This window comes from Thalassophryne amazonica, chromosome 10 (assembly GCF_902500255.1).
Source record: "Thalassophryne amazonica chromosome 10, fThaAma1.1, whole genome shotgun sequence".
Lineage (NCBI taxonomy): Eukaryota > Metazoa > Chordata > Actinopteri > Batrachoidiformes > Batrachoididae > Thalassophryne > Thalassophryne amazonica.
Window position 1 is genome coordinate 89,866,430 of NC_047112.1, and position 22,705 is coordinate 89,889,134.

General features: G+C 39.3%; 1 protein-coding gene across 1 annotated transcript in view; it reads right to left on the minus strand.

Moving 5' to 3' along the window:
• Positions 1-22,705, minus strand: part of rabggta (Rab geranylgeranyltransferase subunit alpha) — a 46,541-nt gene that overhangs the window by 14,755 nt on the left and 9,081 nt on the right. Inside the window, exons 10-15 of the mRNA XM_034180478.1 lie at positions 3,738-3,843; positions 1,256-1,307; positions 1,096-1,184; positions 895-983; positions 690-806; positions 463-576 (exon numbers count right to left, since the gene is read on the minus strand). Of these exons, the coding sequence (XP_034036369.1) occupies positions 463-576; positions 690-806; positions 895-983; positions 1,096-1,184; positions 1,256-1,307; positions 3,738-3,843 (567 nt within the window). The remainder of the gene's footprint in view (positions 1-462; positions 577-689; positions 807-894; positions 984-1,095; positions 1,185-1,255; positions 1,308-3,737; positions 3,844-22,705) is intronic.

Below are 22,705 nucleotides of genomic sequence, written 5' to 3' on the forward strand. Positions count from 1 at the left end.
ACCACTGCTGATGTTTTCATACTGTGTGTACATTGAAGGTAACCCTCAGTTTTAATGTGGTTTTACAAGCTTTACAAAGTTAAAGCACATCATTGAACAACAGTGGTTTATGTTATGGTTCAATAAGAAGGCCAGTTCTTAAGAGGGCTAATCATTTTGGCCCTGGTAGTTTTTGTGAAATAATTTTGTTTCTGTGTGCAAAGTAAAACAACATAAGCATCTAAAATTAATCTATGATGTTTAGAAATTCTGTGTTGAAAATTCCTTGCTGTGTTAAAAAAGCACTTCGGAAAATTTTTGAAGAAATGTTAAATTTCATAGGGACACTAATAATTATTCAAGTAAAAGTAAGTAATCAACACACAGCTTTCCTATTCCAATATACCCTCTGAGGAACACAAAAAACAAGAAACACTGTCAACACAGAAGAGATAATTGTGTTTGAATTGTGGCTTTTATCACCTCCAGGCACTGCAAGAGAGCAAACTGAGGAGGCAGCCTCTGCAGCAAGTTAGATGACAGATTAATATGGGTGACCAACAACAGCTGGTCCAGGTGACATAAAGTGGTCAGGTTCTGCAAAAAAAGGAATACAGAGGGCAAAATTAGTCTTCAGATCTTTCCTATTCACTAGAAACTTAAAAGTTGCTTTCATGATAATTGAACACTTCGTTGTCAGAACAACATACCTTTTCAGAAATACTGAAGACACGCACTTCAGCATACTCCATTTTCAGGATGGTGTTTTCTATCATAAACTTGCTACACAGGTCACAATAATAAGCACAACGCATGGGATCCACTTCCTGTGTGAAAAAGCAACAGTTCTCAGTCACTGCTCCATGTCAATCACACTGATCACTTAGTATCACAAAGGGATGGTCTGGTACCCACTTTGAGTGTTTGGAAATGAGCGAGCATCTCCTTTTCATATCCAAGCGGGTCTAATGCCCTCATCAATAGGATAATGGTCAGTAAACACCCTGCCAATGCAGAAAAATGCTTCAGAAGTACTGCTTTTATCTGCTACAAAGTGAATCTGGCTCTGTAATGAATAAGGAACTATGTGGATTTAATGAATTTAAAGACACTTACACTTATTCTGAGGCTCCAGTTCCAGTAGCTGATTGCATGACTGAAGCTCAGATTGCAGCACTGATGTCTTTTCCACTGAGAGTTCACTCCTACAGACAAACAGCACAGTCTTATCCCATGCACAATGAGGATATAAGGTGCCATATGTTCAGTAGAGTACCTGAAAAGTTCCCGATCAGTGGCAGAGTCCCGGCACCAACTCTCAATTCGACCTGTGGAAGTTATGAAATGAAAATGCTCTTAAAATAACTGTATTTGCATGCCTTTGTATCTCAATGTTAACCATGTCTTAACAAATGTACACTTTGCCTGTTAAAGCTATGTAAGAGTAAGTACACCTTTTTGTATATCCCGCCATCAAACACATCCTCATATGACCATCCATGAAAAATCTACTTAATCTCCCAATTTTCTATAGGAATACAAACTTCCTACAGGTACTGCACTAGTTCCTAAAATAGTGATTACTACATTATAAACATATATAATGTGCAATTTTGGTTCCACTTAGCATGCAAATTTGGTTCCATACATTTTGTACCATTGCAAACTGCTGCAATGGCAGCTTAAAAACAAACAGCAGCCTGACACAGTGCCCAGACTTGCTGGGTAATGGACGAAAAGTGCTGGATGCGCCGAGGAGGCTCAAAAGCAAGCTGGGGAGGAAAAAAAAGAAAAGAAAAAAAAAGTGTTTGCCGGAGCCACACAGGCCGGGTTGGCCTGCCGCAGTTCGGGGCTTGCAGGGGGCTACTGGGGCACAGCCGACTCCATCAGATGACACCTGGGTGAGACGAGGCATCTCGGTCTTGCTACCGAGATTTGGCGGACACTGTAGGACCAGGAAGGCCGTAAGTCCCTTTTCTCTTGTTTATAATAAAATATCAATTGACAAGGATCTATTTTAAGCATTACATAAAACAAATAATGAATGTTTTTTTTTTTTCATTCGTTCAATGGAAAGAACATTTCATTCGGTGAAAGATGGACTGTCCCATCTTTCACTCCCTCACTCATCTTCAACCGCTTATCCGGGACTGACTCATGGGGGCAACAGCTCTAGCAGGGGACCCCCAGACCTCCCTCTACCACATTGAGCACCTCTGACTGGGGGATCCCAAAGCATTCCCAGGCCAGTGTGGAGATATAATCTCTCCACCTAGTGCTGGATCTTCCCCGGGGTCTCCTCCCAGGTGGACATGCCTGGAACACCTCCCTAGGAAGCGCCCAGAAGGCCAGATGCCCAAACCACCTCATCTGGTTCCTTTCAATGCAAAGGAGCAGTGGCTCTACTCCAAGCTCCCCACAGATGACTGAACTTCTCACCCTATCTCTAAGGGACACGCCAGCCACCCTTGTACCCGCGATTTAGTTATTTTGATCATGACTCAACCCTCATGACCATAGGTGAGAGTAGGAACAAAGACTGACCAGTAGATTGAGATCTTTTCCTTTTGGCTCGGCTCCCTTTTCATCACAACAGTACGGTGGAGCGAATGCAACACCACCCCTGCTGTGCCGATTCTCTGGCCAATCTCATGATCCACTGTTCCCTCACTCGTGAACAAGACCGCAAGGTACTTGAACTCCTTCACTTGGGCAAGACCGTATTCCATACCTGGAGTTGGAAACCACTGGTTTCCTGCTGAGGACCATGGCCTCAGATTTAGAGGTGCTGATCCTCATCCCAGAAGCCTCACACTCGGCTGTGAACCGATCCAGTGAGTGTTGGAGGTCACCGGCCAATGAAGCCAAGAGGACCACGTCAACTGCAAAAAGCAGTGATTAGACCCTGAGCCCACCAAACTGGAAATCCTCCTCTCCCGACCATGCCTCGATATCCTGTCCATGAATATCACAAACAGGATTGGTGACAAGGCTTGCGCCTTGGTTGATTGGTGACAAGGCGCAACCCTGGTGGAGGCCAACCTACACCGCAAAGGAGTCTGACTTACTGTTGAGCACCCGAACACAGCTCTCAATTTGTGAGTACAGAGATTGGATGGCCTTGAGAAGGGACCCCCTCACTCCATACTCCCACAGCACCTCCCGGGGTACCCGATCATACGCTTTCTCCAAGTACCAAAAACACATGTAGACTAGATGGGCATACTCCCAGGCACCCTCCAGGATCCTTGTGAGAGCGAAGAGCTGGTCGGTTGTTACACGACCAGGATGAAACCCGCATTATTCCTCTTCAATTAGTGGTTCGACTATCGGTGATTCTCTATTCATTAAAGTAAATTCTAAAAGAAAACACCCACACATTAACATTGTTCCAGGTGACTGATGAAGATATTTGTGGCAGAGTGATTTGTTCAGCCGCTGTGATTGATGTCATATTTGGAATACAATGGTGAGCACTCGTGAACCTGGCAAACTCAAACCTTTTTCACAGTGCCTGGCTTTGTGCAGGTATTTCCCCGCAACTACCAAGGTGCACTGAGACACAGCCCAAATGGCCGAGCAACCTCTGCACAAGTCTGATTTGAATGCACCATAAAAAAGAAGGCCATATTATCCTGCAAATACAAAACTAGACTCCACTTGAAAACTAGAGATGATGATAATGACAGTATTTGGTGTAAAGAAACTTGATAAATGTATGCAAAACAGAACATGTAAAGCTACATAAAATGTGTCACCTGTATAAAGGGCACAATCTCTGTGAGTATGTTTTTCAGTCCAGTGCACAGTCAGGTTGTGTTCATTAGTGATGTCACTTATTGTTCCAGGTGTAAGATCACAGATCTGAACCAGTGTTAAGGTTAAAAACACACAAAATCAAAGTTAGGGGATTTTACAAAGGGTTTCTTTCATATGAAATTTAATCCAGAAGCAAAAACGAAAGCTTTCATTCATCCAAAGAACTAAAAAAAAATTTAAACTCAGCCCATTTTAATTCAGCACCAACCCTTTCCAAGCTGACAACATGCACGTGCATGCCGAGTAATACTATGTGACAAACTGGAACAGCTAAGAAAAATGATTAAAAAATGCCATCTCTAGATATTTTTTTTCCATTGGTAAAGAAACTCTTCTTCCCTTTATTAAAGCACTTCTTTTTTCTTTTCTTCATCCAATGCTAGATAAAACCGAATAATAGAAACGGAATATTAAGTTTCACTGATACAGAGAGAAGCAAAAAAGAAAAAAGTGATTCAGTGCAGTTCAAAGCTGACTGTGTGCTGCTCTATTGTTATCACGCAGAGTCACTCTGTGAAGGAAGTAATATGTGAGATGTCAGATGGAATATTTTGTACACTACTACTGAAAAAATTTAATAAAAAAAACAATGCAATGTTAAAATACCCTCATCTAAATGAGCACTGTCTTATTTATAATTTGCAGTTGTATAATTGGTATCCCAGTGCAAAGTACATATATGTATATATAAAATTATACATTTATTGTTATTTAAAATAATTATTAAGATTCTATTGTCTTATGTACAATTTATACATCTTCAATCAAGTCCCTCTATTTTGGACTGCTTTCTTCCACCTGTGAAATACAGCGAAGATTCATCCCATCCTGTCAATGGCTGATGCTGAGACCCTGATTCATGCATTTGTCTCTTCTCGATTGGACTAATGCAATGTTTTTTTTTTCTGGTTTACTGCAGTCCAGCATTAGGGGTCTCCAACTGGTTCAAAATGCTGCTGCCAGACTTTTGACACAAAGCACAAAGTTTGACCACATTACACCCATTTTGGCATCCCTACACTGACTTCCTGTCTTGGTGAGATCAGATTTTAAAATAAAATTATAAAAACTACAAAATTTTTCACAGACTGGCACCTCCCTACCTAGCTGACCTAATTAAACCCTACGTACCGGCATTTTCAAGATGCAGGATTACTTTGTGTCCCTAGGGTGAATAAAAAGTCTGTTGGTCACAGAGTTTTCTCTTATCAAGCCCCTGTTCTACGGAATGATCTCCCTGTATCAATAAAACAGTCAGATTCTGTAGAGAATTTCAAGTCCAGACTTAAGACGCACTTATTTTCCCTTTTGTATGGCTAGGATACTGGCATAGTACAACCCCTGGCAATAATTATGGAATCACCGGCAACTTTCTGGCTTTAAGAAACACTATAAGAAATCAGGAAAAATAATTGTGGCAGTCAGTAACGGTTACTTTTTTAGACCAAGCAGAGGGAAAAAAATATGGACTCACTCAATTCTGAGGAATAAATTATGGAATCACCCTGTAAATTTTCATCCCCAAAACTAACACCTGCATCAAATTAGATCTGCTCATTAGTCTGCATCTAAAAAGGAGTGATCACACCTTGGAGAGCTGTTGCACCAAGTGGACTGACATGAATCATAGCTCCAACACGAGAGATGTTAATTGAAACAAAGGAGAGGTTGGTTGTTCACAGTCAGCTGTGTCTAAACTCTGGACCAAATACAAACAACATGGGAAGGTTGTTAAAGGCAAACATACTGGTAGACCAAGGAAGACATCAAAGCATCAAGACAGAAAACTTAAAGCAATATGTCTCAAAAATCAAAAATGCACAACAAAACAAATGAGGAACGAATGGGAGGAAACTGGAGTCAACGTCTGTGACCGAACTGTAAGAAACCGCCTAAAGGAAATGGGATTTACATACAGAAAAGCTAAACGAAAGCCATCATTAAAACCTAAACAGAAAAAAACAAGGTTACAATGGGCTAAGGAAAAGCAATCGTGGACTGTGGATGAAAGTCATATTCAGTGATGAATCTCGAATCTGCATTGGGCAAGGTGATGATGCTGGAACTTTTGTTTGGTGCCGTTCCAATGAGATTTATAAAGATACTGCCTGAAGAGAACATGTAAATTTCCACAGTCATTGATGATATGGGGCTGCATGTCAGGTAAAGGCACTGGGGAGATGGCTGTCATTACATCATCAATAAATGCACAAGTTTATGTTGATATTTTGGACACTTTTCTTATCCCATCAATTGAAAGGATGTTTAGGGATGATGAAATCATTTTTCAAGATGATAATGCATCTTGCCATAGAACAAAAACTGTGAAAACATTCCTTGCAAAAAGACACATAGGGTCAATGTCATGGCCTGCAAATAGTCCGGATCTTAATCCAATTGAAAATCTTTGGTGGAAGTTGAACAAAATGGTCCATGACAAGGCTCCAACCTGCAAAGCTGATCTGGCAACAGCAATCAGAGAAAGTTGGAGCCAGATTGAGGACAAGTACTGTTTGTCACTCATTAAGTCCATGCCTCAGAGACTTCAAGCTGTTATAAAAGCCAGAGGTGGTGCAACAAAATACTAGTGATGTGTTGGAGCATTCTTTTGTTTTTCACGATTCCATATTTTTTTTTCCTCAGAATTGAGTGATTCCATATTTTTTTCCGTCTGCTTGGTCTAAAAAAGTAACCGTTACTGACTGCCACAAATTTTTTTTCCTGATTTCTTAGTGTTTCTTAAAGCAAGAAAGTTGCCATTTGAAATTACTTTAGTTTTGTGTCATGTCTGCGATGTGCTTTTTTTCTACAAAATTAAACAACTGAATGAACATCCTCTGAGGCCGGTGATTCCATAATTTTTGCCAGGGGTTGTATGTTACTATGCTTTTTACTCATTTAATTCATCTTATTAGGAAACAGAGCGGGCCGCAGCCTCAACTTTATCTAAAGTCTGGGTCTTTTAGTGAAGCTTAGGGCTAGTGGCCGGCGATCACCTTAGTATTTCCTTTGTTTTTCTTGTTGCTTAACGCTGCCAAATTATGCTGTATTTGATATTTTTCTGATGCCTGATTCTGTTTGTTTTTTCTCTGTTTAAGGTGTGGCTCCATCCAGAGATGGGTGTGGTGTCTGTTTTCTGTTTCTGTACCCTCCTGTCCTGTGCACCGGCAACATTTCCTGCATTTTCATTTTGTGAATTTTGCTGTAAATTGTGCTGGTGGCATGGCCCAAGCAGAGGGTCACCCCTGTGAGTCTGGTCTACTTGAGGTTTCTTCCTCAAAATCATTATTGGCACATTCACCTCTGTATGGTTATATTGATATTGCAGACGAAACTCAATCATAAACAATATTTTATTTACGTTTAAAAGGCGAATGCAGGAAGGCGCGCGTGTGTGCAGAACAGAAGCTAGCTTTGAGTTAGCGGACGTTAGTGTGCAAGTTGATGTCCACAAGACGTCTTTTAAATCACTCCAAAGGAATTATCAGGTTACAAAAACAGCACTTTCAGCTTTAGAAGTGTTTGTCTGTAGCTTTTACATAATGTATGAGGAATCACTGGGTAAAGAGCTACTTAGAAAATAGAAAACAGTTTGTTCAGATAAATAATACCAAATCAGAATTGTGTAATATTATTTATGGAGTACCACAAGGATCGGTAGTTGGACCCAAACTGTTTATTTTGTATATCAATGATTTTGTGAATGTATCCAATGTGCTTGGCAGCATTTTATTTGCTGATGATACAACGCTGTTTTACTCTGGATCAGATATACAGGAAGTAGCACAAGTGATAAATACAGAGTTGGAAAAAGTTAAACATTGGTTTGATATAAACAGATTGTCACTAAATATTAATAAGACTTTTATATTGTTTAATGATAGAGCGAAAAAAAAATAATGTGTCATTACAAGTAGATGGAATGGGTATACAAAGGGTAAAAGAAACAAAATTTTTAAGAGTCATGATTGATGAAGATCTTACATGGAAGTCACACATAAATTACATAAAAGGAAAAATAGCGAAAGCCATTGCTGTTTTGCATAAAGTAAAATATTAATTAAATAGTTATGGTTTATTAACATTGTACAATTCATTGATTGTCCCATATTTAACTTATTGTGTAGAAATCTGTGGATCAACATATACAACCTATATACAACCTTTATTTATTTTGCAGAAAAGAGCTTTAAAAGTGATTAGTAACAGTGGTTTTAGAGATCCATCTAATCCATTGTTTATTAAGTATAGGGTACTTACATTTTATGATTTAGTCGATTTGAAAATATTACAAACAATGTACCAAGTTAATAAAAATACTTTACCAACAAACATTCAAAATATGTTTGAAAAAAGAGTAAGTAGTTATAAACTGAAAGGAATAGAAGTCTTTAAAAAAAACAAGATTTAGAACCAAAGTAAAGGAAATGAGTATTGCAGTAAATGGTGTAAAATTATGGAACAATCTTAATAAAGAAATTAAAGAATTAAGGTCGCTTAAATTATTTTAAAAAACGTATTAAATTAGATGTATTAAGTAAGTATGAAACTATGAAATAAGTCAGTGGGCTGCAAGAAAGTCAAAAAGAAAAAAAAAAAAAAAAGGTAATCTGTTAATAATGTTTGGAGTGTCTTAAGTTTAAAATGTAACCTGTCAGAGATGTAATCTATTAATTAATGGTCATAATTATGAAATGGGTCAGTGGTATGTGACAAGTTAAAGAAATGCAATCTGTTAAATAATGTTGACTATGATGCTGGATATTGAAAGATTGTATTGTTAAAAAGGGCAGAAATCACAAGACTTGTTCTTCTTTCTGCTCCTTTTCATTCTGGTGTTGTGGTGCTTTGTTTCTGCTTTTCTGTTTTTCTTTTAAATGAATGAAATAAATATATTAAAGAAATAAGAAAGAAAAACGGAAGAGGCTATATTTACACACAAATGAAGTGCAATTAGCAGCTAGCAAGATCAGCCAGTGATATCACCATGCTAACGCCCGCAAGATGTAAATTACTCTAGAAGTATTATCAGGTTACAAAAACAGCGTTTTCAGTTTTAGAAGTGTTTATCTCTCTCTAGCTTTGCCATCCCATCATTACCCCATCCCCATAGAGACGGTGCCTGCTCCCAGACCAGCAATAACCAGCAAAAATCTATTTAAGCATAAAAATTCAAAAAGAAAAAATAATATAGCACCTTCAACTACACCACAGACTAAAACAGTTAAATGTGGTCTATTAAACATTAGATCTCTCTCTTCTAAGTCCCTGTTAGTAAATGATATAATAATTGATCAACATATTGATTTATTCTGCCTTACAGAAACCTGGTTACAGCAGGATGAATATGTTAGTTTAAATGAGTCAACACCCCCGAGTCACACTAACTGCCAGAACGCTCGTAGCACGGGCCGAGGCGGAGGATTAGCAGCAATCTTCCACTCCAGCTTATTAATTAATCAAAAACCCAGACAGAACTTTAATTCATTTGAAAGCTTGACTCTTAGTCTTGTTCATCCAAATTGGAAGTCCCAAAAACCAGTTTTATTTGTTGTTATCTATCATTCACCTGGTCGCTACTGTGAGTTTCTCTGTGAATTTTCGGACCTTTTGTCTGACTTAGTGCTTAGCTCAGATAAGATAATTATAGTGGGCGATTTTAACATCCACACAGATGCTGAGAATGACAGCCTCAACACTGCATTTAATCTACTGTTAGACTCGATTGGCTTTGCTCAAAATGTAAATGAGTCACCCACCACTTTAATCATACCTTAGATCTTGTTCTGACTTATGGTATGGAAATTGAAGACTTAACAGTATTCCCTGAAAACCCCCTTCTGTCTGATCATTTCTTAATAACATTTACATTTACTCTGATGGACTACCCAGTAGTGGGGAATACGTTTCATTACAGTAGAAGTCTTTCAGAAAGCGATGTAACTAGGTTTAAGGATATGATTCCTTCTTTATGTTCTCCAATGCCATATACCAACACAGGGCAGAGTAGCTACCTAAACTCTGTGAGTGAGATAGATTATCTCATCAATAGTTTTACATCCTCATTGAGGACAACTTTGGATGCTGTAGCTCCTCTGAAAAAGAGAGCCTTAAATCAGAAGTGCCTGACTCCGTGGTATAACTCACAAACTCGCAGCTTAAAGCAGATAACCCGTAAGTTGGAGAGGAAATGGCGTCTCAGTAACTTAGAAGATCTTCCTTCAGCCTGGAAAAAGAGTCTGTTGCTCTATAAAAAAGCCCTCCGTAAAGCTAGGACATCTTACTACTCATCACTATTTGAAGAAAATAAGAACAACCCCAGGTTTCTTTTCAACACTGTAGCCAGGCTGACAAAGAGTCAGAGCTCTATTGAGCTGAGTATTCCTTTAACTTTAACTAGTAATGACTTCATGACTTTCTTTGCTAATAAAATTTTAACTATTAGAGAAAAAATTACTCATAACCATCCCAAAGACATATCGTTATCTTTGGCTGCTTTCAGTGATGCCGGTATTTGGTTAGACTTTCTCTCCGATTGTTCTGAGTTATTTTCATTAGTTACTTCCTCCAAACCATCAACATGTCTATTAGACCCCATTCCTACCAGGCTGCTCAAGGAAGCCCTACCATTAATTAATGCTTCGATCTTAAATATGATCAATCTATCTTTATTAGTTAGCTATGTACCACAGGCTTTTAAGGTGGCAGTAATTAAACCATTACTTAAAAAGCAATCACTTGACCAAGCTATCTTAGCTGATTATAGGCCAATCTCCAACCTTCCTTTTCTCTCAAAGATTCTTGAAAGGGTAGTTGTAAAACAGCTAACTGATCATCTGCAGAGGAATGGTCTATTTGAAGAGTTTCAGTCAGGTTTTAGAATTCATCATAGTACAGAAACAGCATTAGTGAAGGTTGCAAATGATCTTCTTATGGCCTCAGACAGTGGACTCATGTCTGTGCTTGTTCTGTTAGACCTCAGTGCTGCTTTTGATACTGTTGACCATAAAATTTTATTACAGAGATTTGAGCATGCCATAGGTATTAAAGGCACTGCGCTGCAGTGGTTTGAATGATATTTATCTAATAGATTACAATTTGTTCATGTAAATGGGGAATCTTCTTCACAGACTAAGGTTAATTATGGAGTTCCACAAGGTTCTGTGCTAGGACCAATTTTATTCACTTTATACATGCTTCCCTTAGGTAGTATTATTAGACGGTATTGCTTAAATTTTCATTGTTACGCAGATGATGCCCAGCTTTATCTATCCATGAAGCCAGAGGACACACACCAATTAACTAAACTGCAGGATTGTCTTACAGACATAAAGACATGGATGACCTCTAATTTCCTGCTTTTAAACTCAGATAAAACTGAAGTTATTGTACTTGGCCCCGCAAATCTTAGAAACATGGTGTCTAACCAGATCCTTACTGTGGATGGCATTACCCTGACCTCTAGTAATACTGTGAGAAATGTTGGAGTCATTTTTGATCAGGATATGTCATTCAATGCGCATATTAAACAAATATGTAGGACTGTTTTTTTGCATTTGTGCAATATCTCTAAAATTAGAAAGGTCTTGTCTCAGAGTGATGCTGAAAAACTAATTCATGCATTTATTTCCTCTAGGCTGGACTACTGTAATTCATTATTATCAGGTTGTCCTAAAAGTTCCCTGAAAAGCCTTCAGTTAATTCAAAATGCTGCAGCTAGAGTACTGACAGGGACTAGAAGGAGAGAGCATATTTCACCCATATTGGCCTCTCTTCATTGACTTCCTATTAATTCTAGAATAGAATTTAAAATTCTTCTTCTTACTTATAAGGTTTTGAATAATCAGGTCCCATCTTATCTTAGGGAGCTCATAGTACCATATCACCGCAATAGAGCGCTTCGCTCTCAGACTGCAGGCTTACTTGTAGTTCCTAGGGTTTGTAAGAGTAGAATGGGAGGCAGAGCCTTCAGCTTTCAGGCTCCTCTCCTCTGAAACCAGCTCCCAATTCGGATCAGGGAGACAGACACCCTCTCTACTTTTAAGATTACGCTTAAAACTTTCCTTTTTGCTAAAGCTTATAGTTAGGGCTGGATCAGGTGACCCTGAACCATCCCTTAGTTATGCTGCTATAGACTTAGACTGCTGGGGGGTTCCCATGATGCACTGAGTGTTTCTTTCTCTTTTTGCTCTGTATGTACCACTCTGCATTTAATCATTAGTGATTGATCTCTGCTATCTTCCACAGCATGTGTTTTTCCTGGTTCTCTCCCTCAGCCCCAACCAGTCCCAGCAGAAGACTGCCCCTCCCTGAGCCTGGTTCTGCTGGAGGTTTCTTCCTGTTAATAGGGAGTTTTTCCTTCCCACTGTCGCCAAGTGCTTGCTCACAGGGGGTCGTTTTGACCGTTGGGGATTTTCCGTAATTACTGTATGGCTTTGTCTTACAATATAAAGCGCCTTGGGGCAACTGTTTGTTGTGATTTGGCGCTATATAAATAAAACTGATTTGATTTAGCTTTTACATAATGCGTATATGAGAAACGTTATGTTTACACATAAACAAAGCGGTTTTGGAGTGCCAGAGAAGGACCAGCCAGTGAAGTCATTGTGCCACTCTACTCTGATTGACTGTCAACCCCCCCCCCACCCCAAAAAAAAAAAACAAATGATCTGCATGATTCATAGCATAAAAATATGAAACAGAACAGTTAGCCATCTCTGAACTTGTCTAAGGTCTGTGTCCCCAGAATGTTGCATGTAAATTTGAAGACTGGCAGTAACAGGAATGGACTTATACTGAGCACAGACAGACGGACGGATGGAGAGACAGACAGAATGACCGCTGGACAGATGGACGCCAAGCCTTTGCAATATCCGATGGCCATATTTTGATGGTGGTATAGAGGAGGATTCTCTTAAGAAGACCTGAAAGTTCAGCTACAATTTGCCAGAAGGTACATCTAACATCCAAGCCTAGATTTAATGTTTTGGTGAAAGAAAATCCTCCTCTATGCCACTTTATCATGAAGCTGTATAACTGGTGATACGAAAAGCCCCCCCCCCCCCCCCCAAAAAAACAAACAAACAAACAAACAAACAAAAAAAACTATGCACAATTTCTCCAATCACAGCCACAGAAGCCTATAACTTTTCTGGGTTGTCTCAGTGTTTTGCTGGCTTTCTCACTCTTTCCTTCTTGAGAACTGTCTACTTCAATCAGATTTGCCACCAGAGTGCCATACTGTTTGTATTTCTTCATAAATTATGTAAATAAAGTCTAAGACATATTCAGTGACTTGGAAATGTTCATGTATCCATCCCGTCTTGTCTGAAGAATACTGGCAATAAAACTGATTATTTTCAGGTATTATACCAAAGGGGCCCATTTTCACAACACTACTGACAAGTCATAGTTGGTATAGTTCTCCACTATACATCTCTCTTCCATAGGAAACTAACTGTGGTCACATATACAACACTATTCAAGCTGGAAGGGACTCACTGTTGAACAATTCCATCATACTCTCACGTGCGCCACTAGCTCAGGCATTGGACGCTAGTTTTGACCGAACAACGATATAGTTTCCGTATATTCTGTGTTAGTACGTGCTCACCCCAGTGCCAATGAAGTTGGGATGTTGTGTGAAAGGTTAATAAAAACAGAAAACGATTAACAAATCCTCTTCAACCTATATTTAATTGAATACACAACAAAGACAAGATATTTAATGTTGAAACTGATAGACTTTTTTGTTTTTGTGCAAATATTTGTTCATTTTGAAATGGATGCCTGCAACACATTTCAAAAAAGTTGGGACAGGGGCAACAAAAGACTGGGAAAGTTGATGAATGCTCAAAGAACACCTGTTTGGAACATTCCACAGGTGAACAGGTTAATTGGAATCAGGTGAGAGTGTCATGATTGGGTATAAAAGGAGCATCCCAAAAAGGCTCAGCCATTCACAAGCAAAGATTAGTGCCCATGACATGGGCAACTTACACATCTGTGATGGCACCATCAATGCTGAAAGGTACATCCAGTTTTGGGAGCAACACATGCTGCCATCCAAGCAACATCTTTTTCAGGGACGTCCCTGCTTATTTCAGCAAGACAATGCCAAGCCACATTCCGCACGTGTTACAACAGCGTGGCTTCGTAGTAAAAGAGTGCGGGTACTAGACGGACCTGCCTGCAGTCCAGACCTGTCACCCATTGAAAATGTGCGGCGCATTATGAAGCGCAAAATACGACAACGGAGACCCGGACTGTTGAACAACTGAAGTCGTACATCAAGCAAGAATGGGAAAGAATTCCACCTACAAAGTTTCAACAATTAGTGTCCTCAGGTCCAGTGGCGGCTGGCGGAAAAAAGTCTTGGTGGGGCTGGTGTGCCAATAGATTTCCCTGCCTGGTCCAGTACAGGCATTCAAATGAACAGTCAGAACATTACTACAATGCCACAATAATCGTTTCATGTCCTTCTCAAAATCAGCAGTTTCACAGATAAAGTTAACATTTACAGATATTAGGCCTCATTTATACTTTGGAAAGGAACAGTATCAAATGCAATACAACACTCAAGTTCCTCAGCAAGGAACATTTCACCATTTGACACCAATTACACACTTGGTACACCAAACTGTACTGTACTGCCATTATCTTCAGCCAAACAGATCCTGGGTTTCACAATGACCCCCCCCCCCAATAGAAAATATCAGCAAATTTAGACTTTCAAAATATGGAAAAATTCCTCAATTGATAAAAGAACATTACATACTACAATGTTCACCCCACCTTCCAAAAAAGAGAGGGAGAGAGAGAGAGAGAGAGAGAGAGAAAGAGACAGAGAGAGAAAATGTGTGTGAGAGAGAGAGTGTGTGTGAGTGAGAGCGAAAATTAAGGTAATATTTTGCATGAACATTACTGAGTGGAATGGAGGCAAAATAAAGAAGCTAGAATAAGTTAAATTAAATAATTCCGCTAACTAATAACACCAAAATCTTTAAATTAAATTGGTTAAAATTAATTAACAGTGTAGAGGACAAAGCAAATTAAGTATACAAAACCACTGAGTTTGAATTTCTTAAAAAAAAACAAAAAAACATGCAAATTGCTATTTTAGCTTCTTTTTTTTTTAAGCTGAGCAAATAATTTGTTTTAGACTGTGGAATACTCCAAAGAATATTTAACTTCTGTGGGCTCCTCATTAAGTGTAAACTGAAATCAAAATGCCAGCATGGCTGCAGCTTTGAACACTGTTACAAACAGCCCCAGTCTCCCCTAGTACCGTTATAACTGGTCCACTGTACCAATAAAGATCACAGCACTGACCCCCTAAAACAAATAAACAAACGCCACTCATTCGTTTTATCTTAAATTTTCATCCTCATTTACAACCAGGAGCAACATTCGGGAATATATACGAGGTCTGTTAGAAAAGTATCCGACCTTATTATTTTTTTCAAAAACCATATGGATTTGAATCACGTGTGATTACATCAGACATGCTTGAACCCTTGTGGGCATGCAAGAGTTTTTTCACACCTGTCGGTTACGTCATTCGCCTGTGGGCAGCCTTTGAGTGAGGAGTCGCCCACCCTCTCGTCGATTTTTTCATTGTTTAGGAATGGCTCAGAGACTGCTGCTTTGTTTGATAAAAATTTTTTCAAAAGCTGTAAGGCACAACTGAGTGGACACCATTCGATAAATTCAGCTGGTTTTCGGTAAACATTTTAATGGCTGATGAGAGATTTTGGTCTGGTAGTGTCGCTTTAAGGATGGCCCACGGCGCCTGACGGCGATCTGCGCTTTGAGGCGGCAGCGTCTCGCCGTTTCAAGTTGAAAACTTCCACATTTCAGGCTCTGTTGAACCAGGAAGTCGTCAGAGAACAGAGAACTTTCAGAAGAAGTCGGCATGAGGAGTTTATTCGGACATTCCATTGTTAACGGACATTTTGTAATGAAAGAACGTGCGGACAGAGTCGCATGTCGGGCCGGACCCGACCGTGGGGGGTTGCGACAGGAAAAACACCTCCGTTGAAAACCTTAACGGGCAAGTTGGAACATGCCCAAGCTGTTTAACAATTTCTGTTACTCACTTGTTGAAAGCCATCAAAAGCCGCCTGAATTTTACAAATGGTTTTCAACACGGAGGTGTTTTTCCTGTCACGGCGCACACAGATTCGCCGAGTCGTCACGGAAACGACTCTGCGAATTTGCGAGCACGTCTTTCATTAAAAAGCTCGAAACAGGCCAACGACGGCGCCTGGAAGCGCTGCGCGACGTCCCACTCCGTGGGAAGTCCCTACAGTGACAGAAACACCCCATAATATCTCATCAGCCGTTAAACTTTTCACCGAAAACCAGCTATATTTCTCGAATAGTGTTCTCCCGGATATTCCTCACAGGTCCAGAAAAAATTTGATAAAGCAACGCGCGCCGTCTCGAGCAACGTGTGAAACAAAGGAATTCAGCCGAGAGGACTGGACCACATCTCACTCAAGGCCTGCCCACAGGGAAATGATGTCACCGACACGCGTGAAAAAACTCACGCATGCGCACGAGGGTTCAAGCATGACTGGTGTAATCGCACGTCATTCAAATCCATATAGTTAAAAAAAAAAGTGTCAGTTTCTTATCTAATACACCTCGTAAATGAGCTGAAGTGCGAGCCAAAGGCGAATCAGTCCGCAGCTGAAAACCTCCGAGGACATAATGGCCAGGAGGAGCAGCATCGTAAAGTCCCAAAGTTCAACTTACTCCAGCAAAACACACGGAGACAAAAAAATAAAAATAAACAGAACCCAAACATCGATGGGGTTTCTGTTTGCACCAAAGACAGCAGCACTTCGATAAATCCACAGGTGACCCAAGCCAGTAAATTTGGAGATACTGATTGGCCAAATATTTAGCATATTTCCTTAGCAACCACACACAATTGGCTTGTGGGCACCATTTCTGGCACCCACAAGCCATTAAATTTGGCTATGCTGGTTAGCCAAATATTTATTAATCTGCTTAGCAAAATACACAACTGGACATTTCGCTGCACTTAAGGGGCTAATTTGTGAACGTCCAAGATTAGAAATGATACGTTCTGTGCTTCTGTCAGTGGAAATGCACTGTCGAATGAGAGTCAGTTGGTGGAAATGTTGTTTTAATAACACTATGTAACACATTTTTTGTTCGTGGCTTCTAAGTGTTATATTTCAACTGCTTATGTCTAAGTCTATGGAAAAATGACTACATTCAGCACAAATTGATTTTTTTTTTAACGTTCTAGAAAGTTCTAAAAGTTTCTTGAAATTTCTAGATAATTCTGGACAGTTCTAGCAGTTAAAGAATATTCTAGAAGACTACTCAGTAGTAGTGAAGGTGAATCAAGAATATTCTTGAAAACAGACAAATTTCAAAATATCATTGTCCTGATCACAGAAGCAAAGTTTCTGTGGAATAACAGCTATTTTCTATTTATTTAAGGCATAACAGGTTAGGAAAACACACTGTGTACCCAGGAACAAAACAAAAATAAAAATTTGTTACATAGTGTAATTCAGATTAAATGTAGGCACATACTATTAAGTAAAACTGACAGTGATAATACTTCTTTAAAAAATATATTTTATAATTTTTCCCCTTCCACATCTGGGAGGGTGGCGCCCCAGCGCCCCCTATAGGCCAGCCGCCACCGCTCAGTTCCCAAATGCTTATTGAGTGTTGTTAGAAGGAAAGATGATGTAACACAGTGGTAAACATACCACTGTCCCAGCTTTTTTCAAACGTGTTGCAGGCATCCATTTCAAAATGAGCAAATATTTGCACAAAAACAATAAAGTTTATCAATTTGAACAAATATCTTGTCTTTGTGGTGTATTCAATTGAATATAGTTGAAGAGAATTTGCAAATCATTGTATTCTGTTTTTATTTACATTTTTACGTTTTACGAAACTTAAAATTTTGGAGCAACTTCGCCTATTATTGCGCAAGCACATTGTAAACACTGACACAATGGAGTTTGATGTGTAAGAGTTCAGAAATATACGATTGGAATGGTTTGATTACCATTCACAGTTGGCGATGAAAGAGTTGGGTGTTAACTTTGTGTTAAAACCAGAACAAGAAGCTGCTCTGAAAGAGCATGCTCTCAAGCACACCAGGTGAAAGTAGTCCGCCGAGCTATCCCACAATGCCAAAATAGCTAATAACACTATTCAAACTGAATAACTATTTCCCAAACATGACTATAAAATATTAGCAAAGGTGTTAGCAGGAAGACTTGAGACTGTTCTTCCAAAATTGGTACGCCCAGATCAAACTGGGTTTGTGGTGGGAAGGCAAATATCAAGTAATCTCCAACGGGTATTCAATGTTATCTATCAATGCAATGAAGCAGTTCCAGAAATTGTGATCTCCCTAGATGCACAAAAAGCGTTTGATAGGGTTGAATACAATTTTTTATTTACTACACTAAAAAAGATGGGATTTGGTCCTAATTGTTGTTCTTGGATCAATATCTTATATTTGACACCTCAGGCATCTATTAGAACAAACAAAATTGTGTCTGACTTCTTTCCCCTCACTCGTAGGAAAAGACAGGGTTGCCCATTGAGCCCAATTTTGTTCGATATTCCTATTGAACCTCTGGCAATTATGATTAGGGAGTCTGTGCAGTTGGCTGGGATTCAGAGAGGAGGACAAATTCATAAATTAGCCCTATATGCTGATGATCTCCTCCTCTTTTTGTCCAACCTACACGCTGCTATCCCTGTTGCTCTTGAACTTATAAACAGATATGGGCAAGTATCGGGGTATAAATTAAACATGACTAAAAGTATACTTTTCCCAATAAATAAAAAAGCTCAACAATTAAATTTCCAGGGCTTCCCCTTTACAATTAACAAGGACGACTTTAATTACCTAGGTGTATCTGTTACCTACAATTATCATTTATTATATGAAACAAATTTCACAAAAGCTCTGGAAAAAGCCAGGCAAGACATGGATAAATGGTCAAAGCTTCCCCTATCACTGGCAGGAAGAATCAATTCTGTTAAAATGATAGTCATGCTTAGACATCTATATCTATTTCAAATTATACCAGTATTCATTACTAAAGCCTTCTTTAAAGAACTAAATAAGCATGTGTCCATGTTCATCTGGAATAAAAACATTCCCCGAATCAGAAAGGAATTTGTAGAAAGTTTGAAGGAGGATGGTGGGCTATCTCTACCTAATTTTCTATATTACTATTGGGCAACTAATATCCACAAACTTCTGTTTTGGGTTGCAGATGGATTGGGTGCTGAATCTCCATCATGGGTGCACCTAGAGCAACACTCTTGTAACCCGGTCTCACTCTCGTCCCTCTTATGTAGTCCACTTCCATTGAGTAAGCGCATGCTTACTAACAATGTTATTGTCCAAGGTACTTTAAAAATATGGTCTCAATTTAGAACCCATTTTAAACTCAGACAGTCCCTAATCTCAGCCCCTATTCAACAAAATATCAACTTCACACCTTCCTTAATTGACCCATCTTAACAATGGCATAGAAGAGGATTAAGATGTGTCAAAGATTTTTTCCAAAATAATATATTTATATCTTTTGAACTCTAAAGACTGACTTTGATATCCTACAAACAGACTTTTTCAAATACCTTCAATTACATAGTTTTGTTAAGAAGTTCTTTTCATTAACCATGCCTTCAAAATCATGGCTTGATGAGTGCTTCGACCTGGATCCATTTGAGAAAGGTCTGATGTCAGTCATTTATAATAAAATACAATGTGAAGCATCCCCATCCCTTGTCCACCTAAAAACTCAATGGGAAGAAGAACTTGGTGAACACTTAACTGAAAATACCTGGCAAAAAGCCATTTCAAAAATTCATTATACATCTATTTGTGTTAGGCATGGTTTACTACAGTTTAAGGTACTGCACAGGTAACATATGTCACCAAGTAAGATAGCCAGACTTTACCCTGAAGCTGATCCTTCCTGCAGGCATTGTGGGCATAAGTCAGCCAATCTTAGTCATATGTTTTGGCTCTGTCCTCAGCTAAGCGAATATTGGGAGAAAATATTTAAGATAATTTCACATATGTGTAAAATAAATATTTAGCCAAACTCAGCTACTGTTTTGTTTGGGACTGCGCCTCCAAATGTGTCAGTAACCCCCCATCAAGCAGATACAATAGCCTTCATGACATTGCTTGCAAGACGCATAATACTGTTTGGCTGGAAAAATGCAACTGCACCATCTTTTAAACGTTGGGTTGAAGATATTATGTCTCATTTGAAACTTGAACACTTTAGGTGTACTGTGAATGGATCAGAGCAAAAGTACTACAAGATTTGGCAGCCATTTCTTCTTTATTTCAAATCTGATCTGTAGTTTCTTTTAATTAATTCTTTTTCCCCCCCCTCATTCCAACAAGCAGCCAGTATTGATATACTAAAATGCATCTTTTTATGGGTCTGACAACTAATATTTAACTTTTTTTTTTCGTTTGAACCACTTCAGAAACATTTGTATTTTTTGTGCCTGTATTCCATTTGTTTTGTGTTTGTATGTATTGTATATGTTTTGAAAACCTTTTGAAAATTCAATAAAAAGAATTTAATAATAATAATAATAACAACTATTTCCCAAACATATGGTTATGACATACAATTCAAAATATAAACTCTTTGTTGTAGGAATCACCTTTCAAAATGTATCCACAAAAGATTTATCAATAAAGGCTGTAACTACTAACATGCAGAGGCCAATATACTAATGTTTGTTTCATAGATCTGATCAGATACAGGCGTGGTGGCCTAATCTCAACAAGGGCTGCACTTGCTGTGCTGCTTTCAGTTGCATTTTGCCAGGCAGGTTGAAGTTTTGGATCAAATACAAGCCATCTGTTAGCAGCTGACCCCTACTGGTAGAAGTAGGGGCAGTCTGTAGGGGCCTCTCTCTAAACCCACCGCAAACTATATGTTGCGTCTGTGCACCACCAATGTTACTGCAGGATGCACAGGTGGGACATGAATGTAAAGCACTGTGTAGAGCTTACATTAGGTGAATGCAGAGCATATGCAAAATTTGACACGTTTGAAATTATGATGCCGTCAAGCAAATGTGGCACAGACTCTGTGTGTGCACACCTTATGTGCGGGCTACAGTTCAACATATGTGCTAAATGTGTTACATCAACACAGAATGACTCTGCAACAGACCATAATTTAATTAAGACTGAAATCAAATGTTTGCATTATTTGCCACCTGCACCACTAGAAATTTCTTTCAGCTTCTCCCTATTTGTTTCTTTGCTCAGAGTCGCCACAGCAGATCACAAATGGATTCATAGGTTCATTTTGCACAGGTTTTACACCAGATGCCCATCTTAACACACTCCAGATGTTTTGAACTAGAAATCAGTTTTGGATACAAACCCACTAAGAACCTTTGCCACAGCATTGCCACTATTCAACCTCAGGGTTGATGCCAGTGTCACAACAGGCACAATAGGGAACACAGTATCCTGACACACTTCACATGGTGCGTTAAAAAAAAAAAAATCATCAAAACAATCTGGTGCATCTCTCTCTTGTAATTCCTGAATAAGTCTCTCAAAAGCACCATACAGCAGGAAACTTTGAAGCCCCAACTCATGTCCACCTTCTCCTTTTCCCCTCATCAGTGCCAGACACAACCCCCGGTCCCTAACAAGCAACAAAGCTGCCATACTGAAGTCAAAGCACTGTGCCGATATCATGCATTGTATTCAAATTGATGGAGATCATGTCTGCAAAAATGACAACGAATTGTGATAATCCATTGAATTATTGAAAAGCCAGCAACATGTTCACACAGACACACAAAAGAACCATGGGTCACAAAAAGTATGGGTTTGTGTTGTGTATTCATGGCATCAGCACCTGTGTTGTGTATGTTTAACTTGCAGTAGTGTAAAAGCAAAGCCGACCTAAGGCCAAGTGTGTGGCTGGCATGCTGGTACAGGGTATTATGCTGGTTTGTACATTAGCTGACAGATACCACAACACTTTCACATTAAGACACCACCAGCAAAGCCGGCATTTCCAAATGCAAACATCACGGAGCTACATCAATAAACATTTTGCAAATTCAAAACAAAAACAAATGTAGACAGCACAAACATGCATCCTGCAGCACAGGCAATATAGAAATGCTTCACAACACAGCAGTGTTTCTGACTGATCTTTCAGCGTGTCATGGTGCTGCACTCCATCTCTAGCCGATCAGCAGAACAGTTGAAGTTTATTTATTTACTTTATTCGTGAGTTTTAGTCTTACAGTAGCTTTCTCCAGCAGATATTCTACTCCCAGCTGAGTGAACAATCACAGTCCAAAGGAAAGCAAAAGAAATGCTATAAATACCTCCTGAAGTACAACCTCAAGAACTCATCCATCGACTGGAAGACCTGGGAAGAACAAGCAAGAGACCAAGCCAGCTGGCCAGCACTGAACCACAAGGGAGTGGAAGTCTTTGAAAAAAATGCAAACAACACAGAGGAGAAAGAGCAAGATCCTGACTGGTAGAAGCTTCCCACAACAACCGCCAGAAACAGTGTGCATCAGGACTGGGCCTGTTCAGTCAACTCCATGTCCACCATCTCATCCGGGAAACAATCAAGACACACTCTTCCTTGTCACAGATAGGTTTCCATGAAAACAGTAGCTATACGAGATCTGTGATGAAAAAAGCGGTCCTTTTTATTTTTTTCAAAAAATAAATGGATTTGACTCATATGTTTTTACATCAGACAAGCTTGAACCCTCGTGCGCATGCGTGAGTTTTTTCACGCGTGTCGGTGACGTCATTCGCCTGTGGGCAGGCCTTGAGTGAGGAGTGCTCCACCCCGCCCGTCGGAATCTC